General features: G+C 48.8%; 2 protein-coding genes across 2 annotated transcripts in view; both read left to right on the top strand.

Annotated features, from left to right (window-relative positions):
* Positions 1–5,731: 5,731 nt before the first annotated feature.
* On the top strand, positions 5,732–10,769 carry LOC307116552 (kallikrein-7-like). The gene is made up of 6 exons (XM_079800629.1): positions 5,732–5,897; positions 6,272–6,399; positions 6,870–7,023; positions 7,196–7,443; positions 8,295–8,434; positions 10,534–10,769. The coding sequence occupies exons 2-6, from the start codon at positions 6,327–6,329 to the stop codon at positions 10,687–10,689; spliced, it is 771 nt and encodes a 256-aa protein (XP_079656755.1). The 5' UTR covers positions 5,732–5,897; positions 6,272–6,326; the 3' UTR covers positions 10,690–10,769.
* Positions 10,770–18,753: 7,984 nt separating this feature from the next.
* The window catches only part of LOC307116551 (kallikrein-7-like), a 5,421-nt gene continuing 1,015 nt past the window's right edge, over positions 18,754–23,159 (top strand). Inside the window, exons 1-5 of the mRNA XM_079800628.1 lie at positions 18,754–18,904; positions 19,394–19,521; positions 19,991–20,144; positions 20,346–20,593; positions 21,442–21,581. Coding sequence (XP_079656754.1) covers positions 19,449–19,521; positions 19,991–20,144; positions 20,346–20,593; positions 21,442–21,581 — 615 coding nt within the window. The 5' untranslated portion in view covers positions 18,754–18,904; positions 19,394–19,448. The remainder of the gene's footprint in view (positions 18,905–19,393; positions 19,522–19,990; positions 20,145–20,345; positions 20,594–21,441; positions 21,582–23,159) is intronic.

Below are 23,159 nucleotides of genomic sequence, written 5' to 3'. Positions count from 1 at the left end.
GAGAGAGAGAGAGAGAGAGAGAGAGGAGGGAGGGAGAAAGGAAGGGAGAAGAGAAGACAAAGAGAGAAATGACTAGTTCATCAGGGTGCAAAGGGATGTGAAAGAGGTTCTGAGCATTTCTCAGATGACTAGGAGAGAGGGAAGCATTTCCAGAAAGATAGTTCTGACAGGTAAACGGGACCTGGAGTCCCACATGGACCTGCCACAAGTGAGCTTCCTATGTCTGGGATGGGAGAGAAAGATAGGGAGGGAACCCCTGTAGGTGGGCTCCTGCTTTCAAACAATGCAGGAAGGTGCCTCTGGAAGGGAGGAGGGGGAAGTCCCTTGTGACTCAGAGCCTGGGAAGGTCCGGAGATTCCTGGTATGCTGGCCTCTCTGGGCAACCACACCTCACACTGGGTCTTCTCCAGGTTAGGACCACCGATCCCACCCATACTACCAGTTTCTCTCCCAGAATTCCACTCTGGCCAATCTCCTCCAGATCCTTCCTCTCCTCATCTCATTTTCCTCTTCAGTCTCCCTCCCCAGCCCTCTCCCCACCTTACCCGGAATTGCAGAATTTCTGTAGCCACCAATACCCTGCACAGAGGAAACCAAGACCCGTCCTCCCACAAAACACAGGAGCCAAGGTGTGAATGCCACATCCATTTGCGGCTAGGGTTCAAGGTCTGGCAAAGGGGCTGTGCACAAATGGATGCACTAGACAAGAAATATAAATTTAGAAGGCATGGGGAGCCAGGCAGTTAACTTCCCTCTAGTGGAAAAGCTTTCTGAATCCTCGGACCCATTAGCTTTTATTTACTAGAATACACATTTTCCCTTCAGCAAAGCAAACAGGCATATCAAAGGTAAAGTTTGGCCCTGACTGGTTTGGCTCAGTGGATGGAGCCTCAGCCTGCGGATTCAAGGGTCCCAGGTTCGATTCCGGTCAAGGGCATGTACCTTGGTTGCAGGCACATCCCCAGTAGGGGGTGTGCAGGAGGCAGCAGATCGATGTTTCTCTCTCATCGATGTTTCTAGCTCTCTATCCCTCTCCCTTCCTCTCTGTAAAAAATCAATAAAATATTTTTTTTTAAAAAAAGGTAAAGTTTGGTAAACAGTAAAAGGATTATCAGGTTATAGGATTGCCTTCAGCCATTCAGCCAACAGCAACATTATGGTGATTTTCAGCCCTTACTGAATATTAAAGTCCATTAGCCTTCCAGCAGACTTCTCACATAATTATGCTAACTACTTGTTGGTCTTAGTCTCCAGCACCAAGGCTCTCAGCCCCCTTCTCCCTCAGACCGAAAAGTCCAGGCCCCTGTATCTGTGTAAACTTGAAGGTATGTCTGGGGTTTGGGGACACCCACCCCCATGAAGCTCCATCAACTTCTCTCTCCCCCATGGCACAAATCAAAATTCAATCTAAAAATTTAAGAAGTAACAAAACATGGCGGTTTTGCACCAACTCTGGCTGGAGCCGCCTGGCCCTGCCTCTCAGCTCCTTTATACAAGCCCGAGATGGCATTCTTTGCCAATGACTTGTGATAGCCCTCTTTGTTGAATTTTTTAAAAAGTGGGGAAATCTGTAGGATTGGATACAAAGGGCAATGGAGAGGTACATGTTTCTTTTACAGGTAATGCAAGATAGTTAACCTCTCACAAAAATATTTTACCGAGATTATGCTGGTTAAAGATAATGATGAGGAATGTTGGAGTCATCTCCTCCCAGAATCAGGGTATATTATCTCTGGAATTTTGGAGAGATAATGCTGGCATTGAAAGTTGTTATTTTCCCAGATGCACAAACACAGTGAACAGGATTTGCTCAAGATAAAGGTAAAGGATAAGGTACCATATAGACCTTAGGACGTGACTTCCTGCAATAACCCACCCGTTGGGAATATTTTATGATCAGAACATGCCCATGTGGTTACTTTCAGTTAGTGAGTTTGTCAGACTTGCCAGGTAGTTATAGTCTTGCTCATATTTCTTCTAATCATATCTCCCTCTTGAGTGTCTCCTAGCCCCACGCTCTACCCTTCCCCATATTGCAGAAATTCTGCAGCCACTGGTTCACTGCACACAGGAGGTGAAGACCCCTCCTTGAACAAAGTATAGAAGCCAAGTCTCCCGGACGCCCCCCTCTCAGACCCGAAAGTCCACACCCGTCCTGCTTAGGACCCACAGTCAAGGGACCAGCTCCCTCCTAATTCTGGACCTCAAAGTCTAGACCACAGTGAAGGTCCTCCCTTTGAGACTTTGGAGTCCAGGTAGCCCCTCATATTCTTCTTCACAGTGGAGAACTTGGGGTTCATCTCAGAGAGGCAATGTGTCTCACCAGGAAGCAGCACAGCCAGGATTCAGGTCCTTGCCTGTCTGACTCATTTCTCGGCAAGCCCAGAGAGGCTGTGAAAAGCCACCCAGGGCATCATGGGCTATACTGAGGACCAGGTTGTGTGTTGTGACTTTGCCAGTGACACCCACTTTCCCAACGTCAGTGCTGAAGCTGACATTGTCCACGACCATTCGTCAACCTCACTTCCTGGTGTGAAAATGAACTTGGCCACAGAAATGCAGAGATGGATCGTATGGTCCACGTGGCCTCCAAATAGTGAGCGACCCCTGGACCACCAGCCCTATGAGAAGAGGAGAGGCCTTCAGCTCCTGGGAGTCCTCGCCCCAAATCGATTCCCAACACGCTGAAAATCTCCTGACCTACCTCCATATGGTAAAGCCCTGACACCCTGTAGAAGTAGGGGTGCGGCCTAGGGAGCCCTTCCTTGTCATACATAATAAAGTTCACTGGCCCTAGCTGGTTTGGCTCAGTGTATAGAGCCTCTACCTGTGGACTGAATGGTCCCAGGTTCGATTCCAGTCAAGGGCACATGCCTGGGTTACAGGCTTGATCCCAGTAGATGGCCTGCAGGAGGCGGACAGTCAATGTTTCGCTCTCATCATTGATGTTTCTATCTCTTTCCTTCTCCCTTCTCTTAAATCAATAAAAAATGTATTTTAAAAAATAAAATTCACCGTGTTCAGCCCCCCACCTCCCAAAAGCTATTGTGAAGATTAAATGAGATGTGAGTATATAATATAACTTGTGGCTTATGAAGGTGCCAGATAAAGGTTTTTCTCCTCAATTCTTTAGCTTACAGGCTAAAAGGAAAGATAAATTCACTTTCAGCCATTAATTCTACTCTTACTTATGAGGATCTGACAGACTCTAGGTGCTGTACTGTATTAGTCCCTATCTTTATGCAGTCACAGGCTAAGTGGGAGAAATAGACAATGAACAAATGCACATAAAACAAAACATGATATAGAGTTAAGTGCTATAATGAAATATCGGGGATGGTAACAAGAGCTACCCCTCGAGATAGGGTAAGGTTTGTTGGTTAATTTGGATTCCACATGGAGATTCAGCTCGGAATTAGATTTGGAATTGATGGTTTTGGGATCAAATTCTAGACTTGCAATGAAATCTGAACATGATGTCAAGGTCTTACGAAAAAAGACTTTGGCAGTGGGAGCAGCAACAACACAGAAACTTTAAACCAGAAAGGAAACCTGCAGATGACAGGAGATGAAGGGGCTTCATGGAGCATTAATTCACCAGCTTAGCAACCTCATTAAAGACACTGACTATCACCATCACTTTTTCTCTGTTTGTCCATCTGCAGAGCTATGGCTCTATCCCCCATCTACTTCCCTCCCCAGTTTCAGGAGGGCTGCCTCACTTCCAGAATTTACACCCAGAAGGGACACTGTCTGACAGAATCCAGGAGAGCTCTTCTCCTGTCTCACTTATGGAAGAAGAGAGCAGTTCCCTGAAGTAGCCCAGTTGGGTTTTCCTCACTCCTCATTGGTCAACATTGTATCACATGTTTATTTATAAACCAATCCCTGGACAGCAGAAATGGGCCCCCATGCTTGGTGCAGTAAAGCTCAGTTGCAGTCACAATGAGCATAGCAGGTTGTCCAAACTAAATGAAGGTTCTGACAAATGGCAGAAGGAGTGCATGTTGGGTAGGCAACAACAATGCCCATGATGGGTCAACTTGTGGGACCGAGACAGAATTGGATTAAAGATCTGAATCGAGATAACAAGTGGACTCACAGTGAGGCATGAAACATATTTGGGTGTCTGAGTTAGAAGTGAGGGTCAATTTCATGATTAGGAATCAGCTGACTAGTAGTCATCTGACAATCGTTCCTGTGTTACTCAATGCAAATGCCAAAGTGCTATCTCAGTCCTCAATCCCTGTGTCTTCCAAATCCTGTGAGGGCTCTCAAACCATCGCCCAACCTTCTCCCTCTGATTCATTCAGCTACACTAAAAAAGGCTTCCCTGCTAGAACCTTCTAGGTCCCCCTCCTCTTCTCACCTCCCTGTCACTCTGCCTAGAACTCACTGATCCCAAGTAGCTACATGAATGCATCTACCACCTCCTACAAGATTGCATCCAAATGTCCTCTTCACCTGGGGTCTTTCCCACCACCTTTCCCAATATTTAAACTGCAGGTGTTGCTGAGATCAAAGGGAACAAATAATTCCCTAGTCCTCCTCTGGTCTTATTTTTCTCCATAGCAGTTACTGCCTCATAAAAATACCAGAAATGTGAAGTTCTGCCTCTTTACTCAAGGTCTCCACCCACTCGAATGAGGGGCTTTGTGATGGAATTTTGCTGTTTTGTGGATGCTGTGCCCTCAGAGGCCAGAACAGATTCTGGATCAGAGTAAATGCTCAGTAAATACTTCATGAATGAATACAATGAGCAAAGATGAAAATACAAAGAAATTCATCCCACCCTCATTCTAATGCAAGTTATTGAAAGGTACTTCAATGTAGAAGAGTCACATAAGTCAATAAAGCTATAGTGTAGAACATTATACAATAGAATAAAGGAAGGAGTAAGCATTCTAAGAGAAACAATTGTCCAAGGCTTTTAAAATTTATTTTTAAAATTAAAAAAAAATTTTGTCTTTTGGTTAATTTTCTTCTGGGGATATTTTTCCATGGATTTTTAGGGAGAGTGGAAGAGGGAGGGATAGACAGAGAGAAACAAGGATGTGAGAGAGACACATCGATTGGTTGCCTCTTGAAGGAGCCCATCAGGGGCAGGGCGGGGGAGAATCCTGCAACCAAGGTACATGCCCTTGACCAGAATCGAACTCAGGACCCTTTGGTCTTCAGGCCAATGCTCTATCCACTGAGCCAAACCGGCTAAGGCTGTTCAAGACTTTTTATAGAGTAAATAAAATGTCCCATAGACAATGTTCAGACATTTTTGTTAGATATATATACTATGTATAAAAATCAAAGTATAATAAGTGAAAAACAGTACATATATAGTAGGTGGAGTTAGGAAACCCTTCTCTATAAATTCATAGCCCAATATTAGGGTCAGGTTCAAGCTCAAAGACACGTCTGGGATTCAGCCTGACAAGTTCCCACAAGCTGCTCAGAGTTACGGTGTAAGTTCCAGGCCACCCCCGAGAGGGGCGGAGGGCAAGAAAATTGGCCACAGTGAAGGACCCAGGGCACAGTCCATCCTGAGCCATGCAGGTAGGTCCTTGACTCCTGGTCCTGCCCCTCAGCGCCAGTACCTGGTCATACCCTTCATAGCTGCCCCCAGGGATGGTGGAGCTGGAACGTGCTGGCGCCAAGCCCCTGACCTGGCCTCAGGAATGAGGGTGGAGGTAGAGTGCGGGCATATGGCTTGAGCTGCCTCCGGGGTTTCAGATAAGAGCAAATGCAGGTAAGGTAATCCCAGACCTGGAGTCACCTGAACTCCAGGACCCTGAGCGTTGGAGTGGGGTCGTGTGTGCTATAAGAGGGCCACTCTGCACAGGGCTGGACACAGTTGAATTTCAACCCAGTCTGAAGACCACACCAGATCAGACCCACTGCAGGTGAGAGGAAATCCCATTTGAGGTGGGACAGGTGTGTCTGCATGGACAGCCGACTCTTGCTCTTGAGGGCAGAGCACTAGACGGCCAAAATCTGGTTGTGAGAAGGAGGGGCTGGAGGGCTGGAGTTTTGGGTCTTTTACCTAAAAGGAACTTGGGACATAGAATTATAAATGGGAAGAACAGAAAGGCTTTTGATTATAAATGGGGATGGACAGAAAGCCCGATCCCTAGGTGCATCTGCATGGAAGGGTGTCTCTGGCCTGGACTTCTGAGACTGATGGAGGAGGTGGGGCAGACTGGAGCTCCTGGGTCTGAGTGAAGAGAAGGGACCTGGAGACCAGGAGTCCTGCTTCCTGAACTCTTTGTCTTTCCAGCCCCAGCAGAAGAGGCCCTTCCTCTGTGGCAGCCACAGAGGCTCAGACAGGACACATGGAAGGTCCCCTTCTCCCAACCCTGCTGCTCCTACTGCTGTCCTTAGCACCGGGATCTGCTGGACAAGAAGGTGAGGACCAGCATGGCAGTCCTGACCTTGACCCTGGGCCTCACAGTCCCCCACCTCCCCTCTCCAGGGCCCCTCTCTCCAAGGAGCCCCTGAGTCAGGACCCTCCCCTGCAGTAGCCTCCTCCCATGGAGACTCGACCCCTGGGCTGTGGCCCCTTCCTTCCTGCTCCCTCCTGACTCCTGGGCTCTGGGTGCCCTCCAGGCTGCTTCCCGCCCTCCGTGTCTCTCTCATCAGAAGCTGGGGTGGCCTCCAGACCAGCTGCTGCCCTGGGTTTCTGAGCAGGCTCCCCCCATCTCTCTCCATCTCCATCTGCAGCTGTCTCTGCCCTGTGCTCCGTGCCTGCCTCTGCCCTTCTCCACGCCTCTCTGTCTGTGTGTCTCTCTCCATCACTGTCTCTGGGAATTCATCTACTGTGGACTCAGCCCTCCCCTGATGCCTGCTACCCATGTTTTCTCCATGTCTCCATCCAGCCCACGGCAACGGGGAAAGGATTATTAATGGAGTTGTATGTCCAAGAGGCTCCCATCCCTGGCAGGTGGCCCTGTATCACAACAATACATTGCAGTGTTCAGGTGTGCTGATCAACCAGCAGTGGGTGCTCACCGTCGCCCACTGCCACATGAGGTACGGGACAGTGGAGCCACCTAGACTCCATGTCTCTCTCTGATTCCTTGTGTATCTCTTTCTCTCTCTCTCTCTCTTTCTCTGGGCTTCTGTTCCCCTAACTCTGGATCTTTGTATCCTGCTCTCAATCACAGTGTCTCCATCTGAATGTTCCTTTTTTTTTTTTTTTAAGTGATTATATTGTGCAAATGGGCAGTGATCTTCTGGTTGGTGGGCGTGCCCGGAACATCAACGCTACAGAGTCCTTCGTCCACCCATGGTATGACAACCGCACCGATGATCATGACATCATGCTTGTGAAGCTGAGCAGCCCGGCCAGGCTCTCGCGCAATGTGAAGAAAATCAACCTACCGTCCAGCTGCAAAGACCCTGGGACAAGCTGTACTGTCTCTGGCTGGGGCATCACCACCATGGCTGAAGGTAAGGCTGCCTCTGTGACCCCAGTCACCAAGGTCCCAGCTCCCTTCTTCCTCAGGCCGCAGATACAGGGGACAGATCCAAGGTTCCAGATCCCACAACACGTGCATTCTCAGACCCAGGAAGCCAGACTACCAGGCCTTGCATGGTCAGACCCAGAAAGACTGACCTTTAGACATACCTCCCCCAGTTCCATAATCCTTGGATCCCAGGCCTCCATCCCACAGACCCAGGAGTTTAGAACCCCAGTCACCATCTCACGCAGAGCCAAGTGTCCAGGCCCTCAGCCGCTTCCACCCTCAGACCCAGGAGTCTTGGCCTTCAGATGCCTTCTCCCGCAGACAAAGGAGACCTGGTCCCCATCCCCCTCTACCCAGGAGGTGTCCCTCAATGCCAGCTCCTCTTTCTTCCCTTGGTAGAGCAGCCACTAGGGATGGTGGAGCTAGAACCTGCTGGGGCCATCGCACTGACCTGGCCTCAGGAATGAGGGTGGAGGTAGAGTGCAGGCATATGGCTTGAGCTTCCTCAGGGGTTCCAGATAAGAGCAAATGCAGGTAAGGTAACGCCAGAGCTGGGTTCGCCTGAACTCCAGGACCCTAAGAGTTGGAGTGGGGCAGGTTTGCTATAAGGGAGGCACTCTGCACAGTACGTTCAAACCCAGGAGTTCAGACACAAGTCCCTTCCTTCCAACGACCCGGGAGTCCACAAAATAGGGCCCTTTTCATATCCATCGTATTGGGTCACCCGGCTCCTCCTCCTTCCATGTCCAGGGTGCCCATTTTTTTTTTACCTCAGCACCCACAGGTCCATGGGACCAAGCCTCTAACTCCTCACCCCCTCCCTAACTTCTCCAGGAGCCACATTTTCATCAGAGCTCATGTGCTCGGATGTCAGCCTCATCACCTACCCGGAATGCAAGTTGTATTATCCTACCGTGTTGAAAAACTACATGATCTGTGCTGCTCCCCCCTTTGGGCTCGGCTACCCCTGCACAGTGAGTCCTCTCCTCCCTGGCCTGCCCTGGGTCCTGCTTCCTCTCAGTCCAGGCCTGTCTCCCCCTCCATCCACTGTCCCAGGGCCTGACCCTGGTGCTGAGCCTTCACTCACACCTTACCAGTCCCCCTTTCCTGGCTCTCTCTCCTAAGTTCTCTGCCCGGGTCATGGTGGGACCACATGGGGGCCTGCGTGGCCTTGGGGGTGGGCACAAAGCTGAAGGATAGAAACTGGGGGTGGGAAATGGGGCTGGGACTATGGGGCAGGGCAGTGAGGCATGGGCTACAAGCACAGGCTTTAAGGGCACACCAAAAGCTCAGTGACCATGATAGATCATATTCCAATGACATATTTAAAGCCTAATCCATGATGAGCAAAACATCAGAATTTTCAACAAAAAGCAACCAGAATGGGCTGGATTTGCCATTTGCTTCGGGCTTCTATGTGGTTCAGAACAGCACTGTAGTGACCCAGTCTTTATCTGAAACTGGAATACCGCACTAGCTGGTTTGGCTCAGTGGATCGAGCGTAGGCCTTTGGACTGAAGGGTCCAAGGTTGAATTCCAGTCAAGGGCACATGCCCAGGTTGCAGGCTCCATCCCCAGGAGGCGTGCAGGAGGCAGCGGATCAATGATTCTCTCTCATTGACGTTTCTATCTCTCTCTCCTCTCTCTTCCTTTCTGAAATGAAGAAAAAATTAAACACACACACACACACACACACACACACACACACACACACACAACTGGAAGACCAGGTTCCTCATAGATATTTTTCATATTAAATTTGATTTTTAAAATTGCCTTAAAATGTTAGTTGCAATCCCTGGCATGTGCCTGAGGCTAATGTCCTGGCCTTGTATCTCTGTATCTGGTTCTAAATGTGAAGAAAGGATGAGCCCCTCCTCTTTGCGCCCCCCCCCCCTCATCTTTGTACCCTCCTCTCTGTCTCTCAGGACCTTCTCCCCTCATCTCTCCTCACACATCATTTCTTTTTATTTTTAATATTTTTATTGGTTGCAGAGAGGAAGGGGGAGGGAGAGAGAGATAGAAACATCAATGATGAGAGAGAATCATTGATTGGCTGCCTCCTGCATGCCCCCTACTGGGGATTGAGCCCACAACCCAGGCATGTGCCCTTTGCCAGAATGGAACCTGGGACCCTTCAGTCTTCAGGCCTAGGCAATATCCACTTGACCAAACCGGCTAGTTCCTCCTACCTCATTTCATTTCCTGATTTCTGCTGTGTTCTCTCTGTGTTTCGATCTCTCTCTTCCTCCCTTCCTCCCTCGCTCCTCTCTCTCCTGCCTGTCAATTTTTTTTTCTCCATCTCTGTCTCATTCCCTACCCCCAGCACTCTGCTTCTCTGTCTCCTTCATCCTTCCCTTTCTCTTCTTTCCTTCTTTCTTTCTCTTTCATCCTTTGCCTATTTGTACTCCCACTATCTTTGCTCACATCTGCACTCTCAGCTTTCAGGGGTGGTGAAATGGTGTGTGTTAGGAAGAGAGGTGATGGGACAGGGTTGAATGTCCTAAAAATGGGGGGTTCCCCTTGTCTCCCTCTGAGGGCATGATTCATAATTCTGCAAACTGTGCAGGGACACAGAGTCGCAAACTCGCGACATTCCCGCATTTGGTTTAATGCACTCGCTTTTCTTAAACTTCATATATTTGAACCTGGTGGTCCATACTTTTATTTTGCACTAGATCCTGTAAATTAGGGCATTGGTCCCGCCCTTACTTTCCAGGATTACCCTGTCCCCCATCCCTGGGTAAGGAAATGCAAGGGATTCCCTAGAGGTAATGCTTCCTCTCCCAGGGGCTTGACAAATAAATGTGGCTCTAACACCCTGGAAGCCCCGCCCCCCTCCCTGTGATTGACTAGTGCTCAAGCCAATGTCTTCCCGAAAACCTGGTTGGTCCTCCCCATGATAGCATTCATTCCTGCTCTGCCATTGGTCCGCAGAGACAATGAGTCTCCTCCCATTTTCCAGGGTGCAAGACTGTGTTCTGGCAGGATCAAGGCTTGATAAGCATGGGGTCTGTGGGACCTCATTGCTGGTTATTTTGAAATCAAAGCTAATCTGCTCTCTCCTCTGCAGGGTGACTCCGGGAGCCCGCTGATTTGCGAAGGTTCCCTGCAAGGCCTGGTGTCTGGCGGATATTATCCTTGTTCACTGGCCTATGAGCCTGTGGTATACACCCGCCTATGCATGTACCGCAAATGGATATCTGATACCATGAAAACCAATTCCTAATCTCTCCATCCTTTCATCCTCCATCCCTATGCCCTGAACTGGAACTTCCCAGAAATAAAGACATCCATGACTTGCAACCACACTTGACTTGATCATTTTTTTCAAAGTCATATGAAAACATCAACAACATTCTAATAAAAAATAAAAATTTACAAAAACCTATGAGCTCAACATAAAGCACATAAAAACCGTCGTTGCTGGTTAAGATGTAGGGAGACCCACAGTGTTCTCCAGTAGAACGGTAAACTGCTACAATTTTTATGATAGAAGCTGAGGCAAGATGAATCCAGTCTCATTCATCACTTTTGACCTAGTAATTCTGGTAAATCCGAAATGTGGGCAAGGTTTGAATTCATCACAACACTATTTGTCATAGCAAAGCAGTGGAAGCGCTGAACGTGTCCCAAATTATTGAATGGTTTATGTCAGCAACAAAGCGATGTAGGTCAGGAGACTCATGAAGCTGTTCAAGATAATAATTATGCGGAGCCCTGACCGGTTTGGCTCAGTGGATAGAGGGTCAGACTGCGGAATGAAGGGTGCTGGGTTCGATTCCAGTCAAGAGCATGTACCTTGGTTGCGGGCACATCCCCAGTAGGGTGTGTGCAAGAGACAGCTGATCGATGTTTCTCATCGATGTTTCTAAGTCTCTATCCATCTCCCTTACTCTTTAAAAAATCCATAAGCTATATTAAAAAATAATAATTATGCAGAACTGTTGGTGTCATATCAGAATGTGTATAACATCTGATGTTAAATGGGGAAAAAAGAAAAAAAAAGTGTGTGTGTGTGATCCTCACGATGTAAAATGAAACATTCACAGAATAAATAGCATGTACCAAACTGCCTGTGGACAGATCATGGGTGCCTCCTTCCTTCCGTTCCCATTTTGTGCCCGTGCACATCTACAACCTAAAAAATACAGGTGGGGACCTCTGAGGAGCCAAGGGTTGGGCGAGGAGACCTACACAGAGGGAGGTGGGAAAGGAAAATGAAACTGATTTTGAAATCTCACCCTGCCTCCTGCTCCCCCTGATACAGTAGCATGTTCCTCTACATGTTCCAGCCCTCGGTTTTCACCATCGAGAGAGAGAGAGAGAGAGAGAGAGAGAGAGAGAGAGAAGAAGAAGAAGAAGAAGAAGAAGAAGAAGAAGAAGAAGAAGAAGGAGGAGGAGGAGGAGGAGGAGGAGGAGGAGGAGGAGGAGGAGGAGGAGGAGGAGAAGGACGAGGAGGAAGACGAGGAGGAGAACGAGGAGGAGGAGGAGAGCAGAACAGAAAAGCCTAGTCATGTCCTAATGCCTATATGATCGGTTAGTTAATCTTACCTCGAGTGAGACCTATTCATTGGTTTTTTGCATCTGGAATAAGAAAAACTTTAATATATTTTATTGATTTTTTACAGAAAGGAAGGCAGAAGGAGAGAGCTAGAAACATGGATGAGAGGGAAACATCAATCAGCTGCCTACTGCACACCCCCCACTGGGGATGTGCCCGCAAAAAAGGCACATGCCCTTGACTGGAATCGAACCAAGGACCCGTGAGTCCGCAGGTGGACGCTCTATCCACTGAGCCAAACTGGTCAAGGCAAGAACAACTTTAAACGCCAGATAATCTTCTCTCCGGAGCTGCAGGGACAAACACCCTGGTACTGAGAGGAGAGGACCCCATCACTCCTGATGGTTATCTTTTACCAGAAGAACCTGGTAAATGATTTATGTGAGATGTTGCCCATCCTGCATAACCTGTAAAAGAAACACACGTCTCTCCATTGCTCATTGTATCCAATCCTAGGTTGTTCCCCACTTTATTTATTTTTTTTTATTTCAACAAGCAGACTATCTCCTTGCAAAGAATTCCACCTGAACACTTCTGAAAAAGAGCGGAGACACATATCCAGGCTTCTACGGGCAGAGTTAGTGCAACTGCCATGTTTTGTTATTTTTAAAATTTTTTGAGATTGAATATTGATTTGGAGTGGCATACTGGAGAGAGGGGATATGGATGGAGCTTCATGAAGACAGGTGTATGGAGAGAGGCTACAGTGTTTGGACAGATTCAAGCCTCGGGCTAATGAGAGGGCACATTCCTCTCCTGGCCACGTGCAAGTCACAGCTTGGAGGACAGAGCCCCCCCAGCACAATGATAGCCAACAGCTGTAGTTGTAAGCTTGAACCTATGGTCTGAACACGTGGCCCCATGTGCCTGAGTGATATAGGTTGCAAGTAAACAAAGATTGATCAGGTGCATGTAACTGTGTAGGATGGAAACCCACGAGAACTCTGTAAACGTCTTGACCACACCATTACTTTGCCTCGTGGCATCTGGCTATAAAATAAAGACACGGCTTGTTGTCCGTGGTGCTCTCACTAGCTCTCCCTCAGAGAGGCTCTTCATCAGAGAGGAGAGCATCCCACCGAAACCCAGCTTTCATTCTCTTGTCCGGCTTTTTTCAATCCTTCACTGCCCCACTCAGGTTCACCTTTGGCCGTGCTGGGGAGGCACAAGGGTGTCCCAAAACCCAGATGTTTTCTAAATTGTCACTGATGGAGAGGAAGGATGAGTCCAGGGGACAGGACTCTTGTGTCTGAGGGAAGTCGGGTCTGGAGGCTTGAACTCTTTGGTCTGAGGGATGTGTGGGATCGGGGTCAGAACTTCTTGTTCACAGATGACTAGGAGAGAGGGAAGCATTTCCAGAAAGATAGTTCTGACAGGTAAATGGGACCTGGATTTCCACATGGACCTGCCACAAGTGAGCTTCCTATGTCTGGGATGGGAGAGAAAGATAGGGAGGGAACCCCTGTAGGTGGGCTCCTGCTTTCAAACAATGCAGGAAAGTGCCTTTGGAAGGGAGGAGGGGGAAGTCCCTTGTGACTCAGAGCCTGGGAAGGTCCGGAGACTCCTGGTATCCTGGCCTCCCTGGGCAACCACACCTCACACTGGGTCTCCTCCAGGTTAGGACCACCGATCCAACCCATACTACCAGTTTCTCTCCCAGAATTCCACTCTGGCCAAACTCCTCCAGATCCTTCCTCTCCTCATCTCATTTTCCTCTTTAGTCTCCCTCCCCAGCCCTCTCCCCACCTTACCCGGAATTGCAGAATTTCTGTAGCCACCAATACCCTGCACAGAGGAAACCAAGACCCATCTTCCCGCAAAACACAGGAGCCAGGGTGTGAATGCCGCATCCATTTTGCGGCTAGGGTTCAAGGTCTGACGAAGGGGCTGCGCACAAATGGATGCACTAGACAAGATATATAAATTTAGAAGGCATGGGGAGCCAGGCGGTTAGCTTCCCTCTAGCGGAAAAGCATTCTGAATCCTGGACCCATTAGCTTTTATTTACTGGAATACACATTTTCCCTTTAGCAAAGCAAACAGGAATATCAAAGGTAAAGTTTGGTAAACAGTAAAAGGATTATCAGGTTAGGGGATTGCCTTCAGCCATTCAGCCAACAGCAATATTATGCTGATTTTCAGCCCATACTGAATATTAAAGTCCATTAGCCTTCCAGCAGACTTCTCACATAATTATGCTAACTACTTGTTGGTCTTAGCCTGCAGCACCAAGGCTCTCAGCCCCCTTCTCCCTCAGACCGAAAAGTCCAGGCCCCTGTATCTGTGTAAACTTGAAGGTATGTCTGGGGTTTGGGGACACCCATCCCCACGAAGCTCCATCAACTTCTTCTCTCTCCCCCATGGCACAAATCAAAATTCAATCTAAAAATTTAAGAAGTAACAAAACATGGCGATTTTGCACCAACTCTGACTGGAGCCGCCTGGCCCTGCCTCTCAGCTCCTTTATACAAGCCCGAGATGGCATTCTTTGCCAATGACTTGTGATAGCCCTCTTTGTTGAATTTTTTAAAAAGTGGGGAAATCTGTAGGATTGGATACAAAGGGCAATGGAGAGGTACATGTTTCTTTTACAGGTAATGCAAGATAGTTAACCTCTCACATAAATATTTTACCGAGGTTATGCTGGTTAAAGATAATGATGAGGAATGTTGGGGTCATCTGCTCCCAGTATCAGGGTACATTATCTCTGGAATTTTGGAGAGATAATGCTGGCATTGAAAGTTGTTATTTTCCCAGATGCACAAACACAGTGAACAGGATTTGCTCAAGATAAAGATTAAGGTACCATATAGACCTTAGGATGTGACTTCCTGCAATAACCCACCCATTGGGAATATTTTATGAACAGAACATGCCCATGTGGTTACTTTCAGTTAGTGAGTTAGTCAGACTTGCCAGGTAGTTATATTCTTGTTCATATTCCTTCTAATCATATCTCCCTCTTGAGTCTCTCCTATCCCCACGCTCTACCCTTCCCCATATTGCAGAAATTCTGCAGCCACTGGTTCACTGCACACAGGAGGTGAAGACCCCTCCTTGAACAAAGTATAGAAGCCAAGTCTCCCGGACGCCCCCCTCTCAGACCCGAAAGTCCACACCCGTCCTGCTTAGGACCCACAGTCAAGGGACCAGCTCCCTCCTAATTCTGGACCTCAAAGTCTAGACCACGGTGAAGGTCCTCCCTTTGAGACTTTGGAGTCCAGGTAGCCCCTCATATTCTTCTTCACAGTGGAGAACTTGGGGTTCATCTCAGAGAGGCAATGTGACTCACCAGGAAGCAGCACAGCCAGGATTCAGGTCCTTGCCTGTATGACTCTCATTTCTGGGCAAGCCCAGAGAGGCTGGGAAAAGCCACCCAGGGCATCATGGGCTATACTGAGGACCAGGTTGTGTGTTGTGACTTTGCCAGTGACACCCACTTTCCCAACGTCAGTGCTGAAGCTGACATTGTCCACGACCATTCGTCAACCTCACTTCCTGGTGTGAAAATGAACTTGGCCACAGAAATGGAGAGATGGATCGTATGGTCCACGTGGCCTCCAAATAGTGAGCGACCCCTGGACCACCAGCCCTATGAGAGGAGGAGAGGCCTTCAGCTCCTGGGAGTCCTTGCCCCAAATTGATTCCCAACACGCTGAAAATCTCCTGACCTACCTCCATATGATACAGCCCTGACACCCTGTAGAAGTAGGGGTGCGGCCTAGGGAGCCCTACCTTGTCATACATAATAAAGTTCACTGGCCCTAGCTGGTTTGGCTCAGTGTATAGAGCCTCCACGTGTGGACTGAATGGTCCCAGGTTCGATTCCAGTCAAGGGCACATGCCTGGGTTACAGGCTTGATCCCCAGTAGATGGCCTGCAGGAGAAGGCCAATCAATGATTCGCTCTCATCATTGCTGTTTCTATCTCTTTCCCTCACTCTTCCTCTCTGAAATCAATAAAAATATATTTTTAAAAATAAATAAAAAATAAAGTTCACTGTATCCAGTTTCTCCCCCCAACCCCCAAAAAAGAAAAGGCTGTTGTGAAGATTAAATGAGATGTGAGCATATAATATAATTTATGGCTTATAAAGGTACCAGATAAATGTTTCATCCCCTCAATTCTATAGCTCACAGGCTTAAATATATATATATATATTCACTTTCAGCCATTAATCCAACATTTATTTATGAGGATCTAACAGACTCCAGGTGCTGTACTGTATGAGTCCCTATCTATACCCAGTCACATGCTAGGTGGGGGAAATAGACAGTGAACAAATGCAGACAAAACAAAAAATGATATAGAGTTAAGTGCTATAATGAAATATCTGGGATGGTAACAAAAGCTACCCCTGGAGATAGGGGAAGGTTTGTTGGTTAATTTGGATTCCACATGGAGATTCAGCTCGGAATTAGATTTGGAATTGATGGTTTGGGATCAAATTCTAGACTTGCAATGAAATCTGAACATGAGGTCGAGGTCTTACGAAAAAGACTTTGGCAGTGGGAGCAACAACAACACAGAAACTTTAAACCAGACAGGAAACCCGCAGATGACAGGAGATGAAGGGGCTCCATGGAGCATTAATTCACCAGCTCAGCAACCTCATTAAAGACACTGACTATCACCATCACTTTCTCTCTGTTTGTCCATCTGCAGAGCTATGGCTTTATCCCCCGGCCACTGCCCTCCTAGTTCCAGGAGGGCTGCCTCACTTCCAGAATTTACGCCCAGAAGGGACACTGTCTAACAGAGTCAAGGAGAACTCTACTCTTGTCTAACTTATGGAAAAAGAGAGCAGTTCCCTGAAGTAGCCCAGTTGGCTTCCCCTCACTCCTCATTGTTTAACATTGTATCACATGTTTATTTATAAACCAATCCCTGGACAGCAGAAATGGGCCCCCATGCTTGGTGCAGTAAAGCTCAGTTGCAGTCACAATGAGCATAGCAAGTGTCCAAATTAAATCAAGGTTCTGACAAATGGCAGAAGGAGTGCATGTTGGGTAGGCAACAACAATGTCCATGATGGTCAACTTGTGGGACCGAGACAGAATTGGATTAAAGATCTGAATTGAGATAACAAGTGGACTCACACTAAGGCATGAAACATATTTGGGTGTCTGAGTTAGAAGTGAGGGTCAATTCCATGATTAGGAATCAGCTGTCTAGTACTCATCTGACAATGGTTCCTGTGCTACTCAATGCAAATGCCAAAGTCCTATCTCGGTCCTCAATCCCTGTGTCTTCCAAATCCTGTGAGGCCTCTGAAACCGTCGCCCACCCGTATCCCTCTGATTCATTCAGCTCCAATAAAAAAGGCTTCCCTGCTAGAACATTCTAGATCCCCCTCCTCTTTTCACCTCCCTGTCACTCTGCCTAGGACTCACTGATCCCAAGTAGCTACATGAATGCATCTACCACCTCCTACAAGATTGTATCCAAATGTCCACTTCACCTGGGGTCTTTCCAACCACCTTTCCCAATATTATAACTGCAGGGGTTGCTGAGATCAAAGGGAACAAATAATTCCCTAGTCCTCCTCTGGTCTTATTTTTCTCCATAGCACTGACTGCCACATAAAAAAACCACAAATGTGAAGTTCTGTCTCTTTACACAAGGTCTCCACCCACTGGAATGAGGGGCTTTGTGATGGAATTTTGCTGTTTTGTGGATGCTGTGCCCTCAGAGGCCAGAACAGATTCTGGCTGGGAGTAAATGCTCCCTAGATACTTTTTGAATGAATACAATGAGCAAAGATGAAAATACAAAGAAATTCATCCCACCCGCATTATAATGAAAGCGATTCAAAGGTACTTCAATCTGGAAGAGTCACATAAGTCACAATAAAGCTATAGTGTAGAACATTATACAATAGAATAAAGGAAGGAGTAAGCATTCTAAGAGAAACAATTGTCCAAGGCTTTTAAAATTTATTTTTAAAATTAAAAAAAAAATTTTGTCTATTGGTTAGGATGTTTTTCCATGGATTTTTAGGGAGAGTGGAAGAGAGAGGGAAAGACAGAGAGAAACAAGGATGTGAGAGAGACACACCGATTGGTTGCCTCTTGCAGGAGCCGATCAGGGCCGGAGAAGAGCCGGCAACCAAGGTACATGCCCTTGACCAGAATCAAACTCGGAACCCTTTGGTCTGCAGGCCAACGCTCTATCCACTGAGCCAAACCAGCTAGGGCTGTTCAAGACTTTTTATAGAGTAAATAAAATGTCCCATTAGAAAATGTTCAGACATTTTTGTTAGCTATAGATACTATGTATAGAAATCAAAGTATAATAAGTGAAAAACAGTACATATTTAGTACGTGGAGTTAGGAAAGCCTTCTCTTTACATTCATACCCCAATATTAGGGTCGGGTTCAGGCTCAAAGACACATCTGGAATTCAGCCTGACAAGTTCCCACAAGCTGCTCAGAGTTACGGTGTGAGTTCCAGGCCACCCCCGAGAGGGGCAGAGGGCAAGAAAATTGGCCACAGTGAAGGACCCAAGGTACAGTCCATCCTGAGCCATGCAGGTAGGTCCTTGACTCCTGGTCCTGCCCCTCAGCGCCAGTACCTGGTCATACCCTTCATAGCTGCCCCCAGGGATGGTGGAGCTGGAACGTGCTGGCGCCAAGCCCCTGACCTGGCCTCAGGAATGAGGGTGGAGGTAGAGTGCGGGCATATGGCTTGAGCTGCCTCCGGGGTTTCAGATAAGAGCAAATGCAGGTAAGGTAACCCCAGAGCTGGGGTCACCTGAACTCCCTGACCCTGAGAGTTGGAGTGGGGTCGGGTGTGCTATAAGAGGGCCACTCTGCACAGGGCTGGACACAGTTGAATTTCAACCCAGTCTGAAGACCACACCAGACCAGACCTACTGCAGGTAAGAAGAAATGCGATTTGGGGTGGGGCAGGTGTGTCTGCATGGACAGCCGACTCTTACACTTGAGGGCAGAGCAGTAGAGGCCCGAATTTCTGGTTGTGAGAAGGAGGGGCTGGAGGGCTGGAGTTTTGGATCTTTTATCTAAAAGGAACTTGGGATATAGAATTATAAATTTGGAAGAACAGAAAGACTTTTGATTATAAATGGGGAGGGACAGAAAGCCCGATCCCTAGGTGCATCTGCATGGAAGGGTGTCTCTTGCCTGCACCTCTGAGTCTGAGGGAGGAGGTGGGTGCAGACTGGGGCTCCAAGGTCTGAGGGAGGAGGTAGGTGAAGCCTTGCGCTCCTGGGTCTGATGGAGGAGAGGCATGCAGACTGGGGCTCCTGGATCTGAGGGAGGAGGTGGGGCAGACTGGGGCTCCTGGGTCTGACCGAAGAGGAGGGACCTGGAGACCAGGAGTCCCGCTCCTGAACTCTGTGTCTTTCCAGCCCCAGCAGAAGAGGCCCTTCCTCTGTGGCAGCCACAGAGGCTCACACAGGACACATGGCAGGTCCCCTGCTCCCAACCCTGCTGCTCCTACTGCTGTCCTTAGCACCGGGATCTGTTGGACAAGAAGGTGAGGACCACCCTGGGAGTCCTGACCTTGGCCCTGGGCCTCACAGTCCCCCGTCTCCCCTCTCCAGGGCCCCTCTCTCCAAGGAGCCCCTGAGTCAGAACCCTCACCTGCAGCAGCCTCCTCCCATGGAGACTCTACCCCTGGGCTGTGGCCCCTTCCTTCCTGCTCCCTCCTGACTCCTGGGCTCCGGGTGCCCTCCAGGCTGCTTCCTGCCCTCCGTGTCTCTCTCATCAGATGCTGGGGTGGCCTCCAGACCAGCTGCTGCCCTGGGTTTCTGAGTAGGCTCCCCCGTCTCTCTCCATCTCCATCTGCAGCTGTCTCTGCCCTGTGCTCCGTGCCTGCCTCTGCCGTTCTCCATGCCTCTCTGTCTGTGTGTCTCTCTCCATCACTGTCTCTGGGAATTCATCTACTGTGGACTCAGCCCTCCCCTGATGCCTGCTACCCATGTTTTCTCCATGTCTCCATCCAGCCCACGGCAACGGGGAAAGGATTATTAATGCAGATGTTTGTCCAAGAGGCTCCCATCCCTGGCAGGTGGCCCTGTATCACAACAATGAATTCCACTGTGCAGGCGTGCTGGTCAACCCACAGTGGGTGCTCACCGTCGCCCACTGCCACATGAGGTACGGGACAGGGGAGCCACCTAGACTCCATGTCTCTTTCTGATCCCTTGTGTATCTCTCTCTCTCTCTCTCTCTCTCTCTCTCTCTCTCTCTCTCCCTCTCTTTCTCTCTGGCTTCGGTTCCCCTAACTCTGGATCTTTGTACCCCTCTCTCAATCACAGTGTCTCCCTCTGAATGTTGTTTGTTGTTTTTTTTTTAAAGCGATTATATTGTGCAAATGGGCAGTGATCTTCTGGTTGGGGGGAATGCCCAGATGATCCAGGCTACAGAGTCCTTCATCCACCACCGGTATAACAACATCACCTATGATCATGACCTCATGCTTATTAAGTTGAGCAGCCCAGCCATGCTCTCGCACAATGTGCAGACAATCAACCTACCGTCCAGCTGCAAAGACACTGGGACAAGCTGTACTGTCTCTGGCTGGGGCATCACCACCATAGATGAAGGTAAGGCTGCCTCTGAGAACCCAGTCACCAAGGTCCCAGCTCCTTCTTCCTCACGCCGCAGATACAGGGGAGAGATTCAAAGTTCCAGACCCCCCAAACAACTGCGTCCACAGACCCAGGAAGCCAGACTACCAGGCTCTGCACAGTCAGACCCTTAAAGCCTGACCTTTAGACATACCTCCCCCATTCCCAAATCCTTGGATCCCAGGCCTCCATCCCACAGACCCAGGATTTTAGAACCTCAGTCACCACCTCACGCAGAGGCAAGTGCCCAGGCCCTCAGCCGATTCCACCCTCAGACCCAGGAGTCTTGGCCTTCAGATGCCTTCTCCCTCAGACAAAGGAGACCTGGTCCCCAGCCCCCTCTACCCAGGAGGTGTCCCTCAATGCCAGCTCCTCTTCCTTCCATTGGTAGAGCTGCCACTAGAGATGGTGGAGCTAGAAACTGCTGGGGCCAACTTGCTGACCTGGCCTCAGGAATGAGGGTGGAGGTAGAGTGCGGGCATATGGCTTGAGCTGCCTCAGGGGTTCCAGATAAGAGCAAATGCAGGTAAGGTACCCCCAGAGCTGGGTTCACCTGAACTCCAGGACCCTGAGAGTTGTAGTGGGGCTGGTGTGCTATAAGGGGGCCATTCTACGCACTACGTTCAAACCCAGGAGTTCAGACACAAGTCCCTTCCTTCCAACGACCCGGGAGTCCAAGAAATAGGGCCCTTTTCATAACCATCGTATTGGGTCACCCGGCTCCTCCTCCTTCCATGTCCACGGTCCCTATTGTTTTACCTCAGCACCCACAGGTCCACCTGACCAAACCTCTGACTCCCCCCACCCCCGCCTAACTTCTCCAGATGCACCAATTTCATCAGATCTCATGTGCTCGGATGTCAGCATCACCACCTACCCGGAATGCAAGTTGTATTATCCTACCGTGTTGAAAAAGTACAATATCTGTGCTGCTCCCCCGTTTCGGCTCGGCTATCCCTGCACAGTGAGTCCTCTCCTCCCTGGCCTGCCCTGGGTTCTGCTTCCTCTCAGTCCAGGCCTGTCTCCCCCTCCATCCACTGTCCCAGGGCCTGACCCTGGTGCTGAGCCTTCCCTCACACCTTACCAGTCCCACTTTCCTGGCTCTCTCTCCTAAGTTCTCTGCCCGGGTCATGGTGGGACCCCATGGGGGCCTGAGTGGCCTTGGGGGTGGGCACAAAGCTGAAGGATAGAAACTGGGGGTGGGAAATGGGGCTGGGACTATGGGGCAGGGCAGTGAGGCATGGGCTACAAGCACAAGCTTTAAGGGCACACCAAAAGCTCAGTGACCAGGATAGATCATATTCCAATGAAATATTTAAAACCTAATCCATGATGAGCAAAACATCAGAATTTTCAACAAAAAGCAACCAGAATGGGCTGGATTTGCCATTTGCTTCGGGCTTCTATGTGATTCCGAACAGCACTGTAATGACCCAGTCTTTTTTTTTTTTTTTAAATATATTGTATTGATTTTTTTAAAGAGAGGAAGGGAGAGGGATAGAGAGCTAGAAACATCGATGAGAGAGAAACATCGAACAGCTGCCTCCTGCACACCCCCTACCGGGAATGTGCCTGCAACCAATGTACATGCCCTTGACCGGAATCGAACCTGGGACCTTTCAGTCCGCAGCAGACGCTCTATGCACTGAGCCAAACCGGTTTCGGCATGACCCAGTCTTTATCTGAAACTGGAATACCGCACTAGCTGGTTTGACTCAGTGGATCAAGCGTAGGCCTGCAGACTTAAGGGTCCGAGGTTGAATTCCAGTCAAGGGCACATGCCCAGGTTGCAGGCTCCATCCCCAGAAGGCATGCAGGAGGCAGCAGATCAATGATTCTCTCTCATTGACGTTTCTCTCTCTCTCTCCTCTCCCTTCCTTTCTGAAATGAAGAAAAAATTAAACACACACACACACACACACACACACACACACACACACACAACACACACACACACACACACAACTGGAATACCAGGTTCCTCATAGATATTTTTCATATTAAATTTGATTCTTAAAATGTTCCTTGCAATCCCTGGCATGTGCCTAAGGCTAATGTCCTTGGCTTGTATCTGTGTATCTGGTTCTAATTCTGAAGAAAGGATGAGCCCCTCCTCTTCCCACCACGCCCCCGTCCTCATCTCTGTACCCTCCTCTCTGTCTCTCAGGACCGTCTCCCCTCATCTCTCCTCACACCTCATTTCTTTTTATTTTTAATATTTTTATTGATTGCACAGAGGAAGGGGGAGGGAGAGAGAGATAGGAACATCAATGATGAGAATCATTGATTGGCTTCCTCCTGCATGCCCCCTACTGGGGATTGAGCCCACAACCCAGGCATGTGCCCTTTGCCAGAATGGAACCTGGGACCCTTCAGTCTGCAGGCCTAGGCTCTATCCACTGAACCAAACCGGCTAGTTCCTCCTACCTCATTTCATTTCCTGATTTCTGCTGTGTTCTCTCCGTGTTTCGATCTCTCTCTTCCTCCCTTCCTCCCTCGCTTCCTCTCTCTCCTGCCTCTGTCAATTTTGTTTTTATTTTCT

The sequence above is a fragment of the Cnephaeus nilssonii genome, assembly GCF_951640355.1.
Source record: "Cnephaeus nilssonii genome assembly, chromosome: 20".
Taxonomy (NCBI): Eukaryota; Metazoa; Chordata; class Mammalia; order Chiroptera; family Vespertilionidae; genus Cnephaeus; species Cnephaeus nilssonii.
The sequence above is the reverse complement of the archived record's forward strand: the minus strand, read 5'-3'. Positions and strand labels throughout refer to the sequence as shown.

Excerpts from the sequence above, each read along its gene's own strand:
- LOC307116552 (XM_079800629.1), top strand. The coding sequence starts at position 6,327 with ATGGAAGGTCCCCTTCTCCCAACCCTGCTGCTCCTACTGCTGTCCTTA. Across the intron at positions 6,400-6,869 it reads GGGATCTGCTGGACAAGAAG|CCCACGGCAACGGGGAAAGG; the intron begins GTGAGGACCAGC and ends GTCTCCATCCAG. Across the intron at positions 8,435-10,533 it reads GGCTCGGCTACCCCTGCACA|GGTGACTCCGGGAGCCCGCT; the intron begins GTGAGTCCTCTC and ends TCTCCTCTGCAG.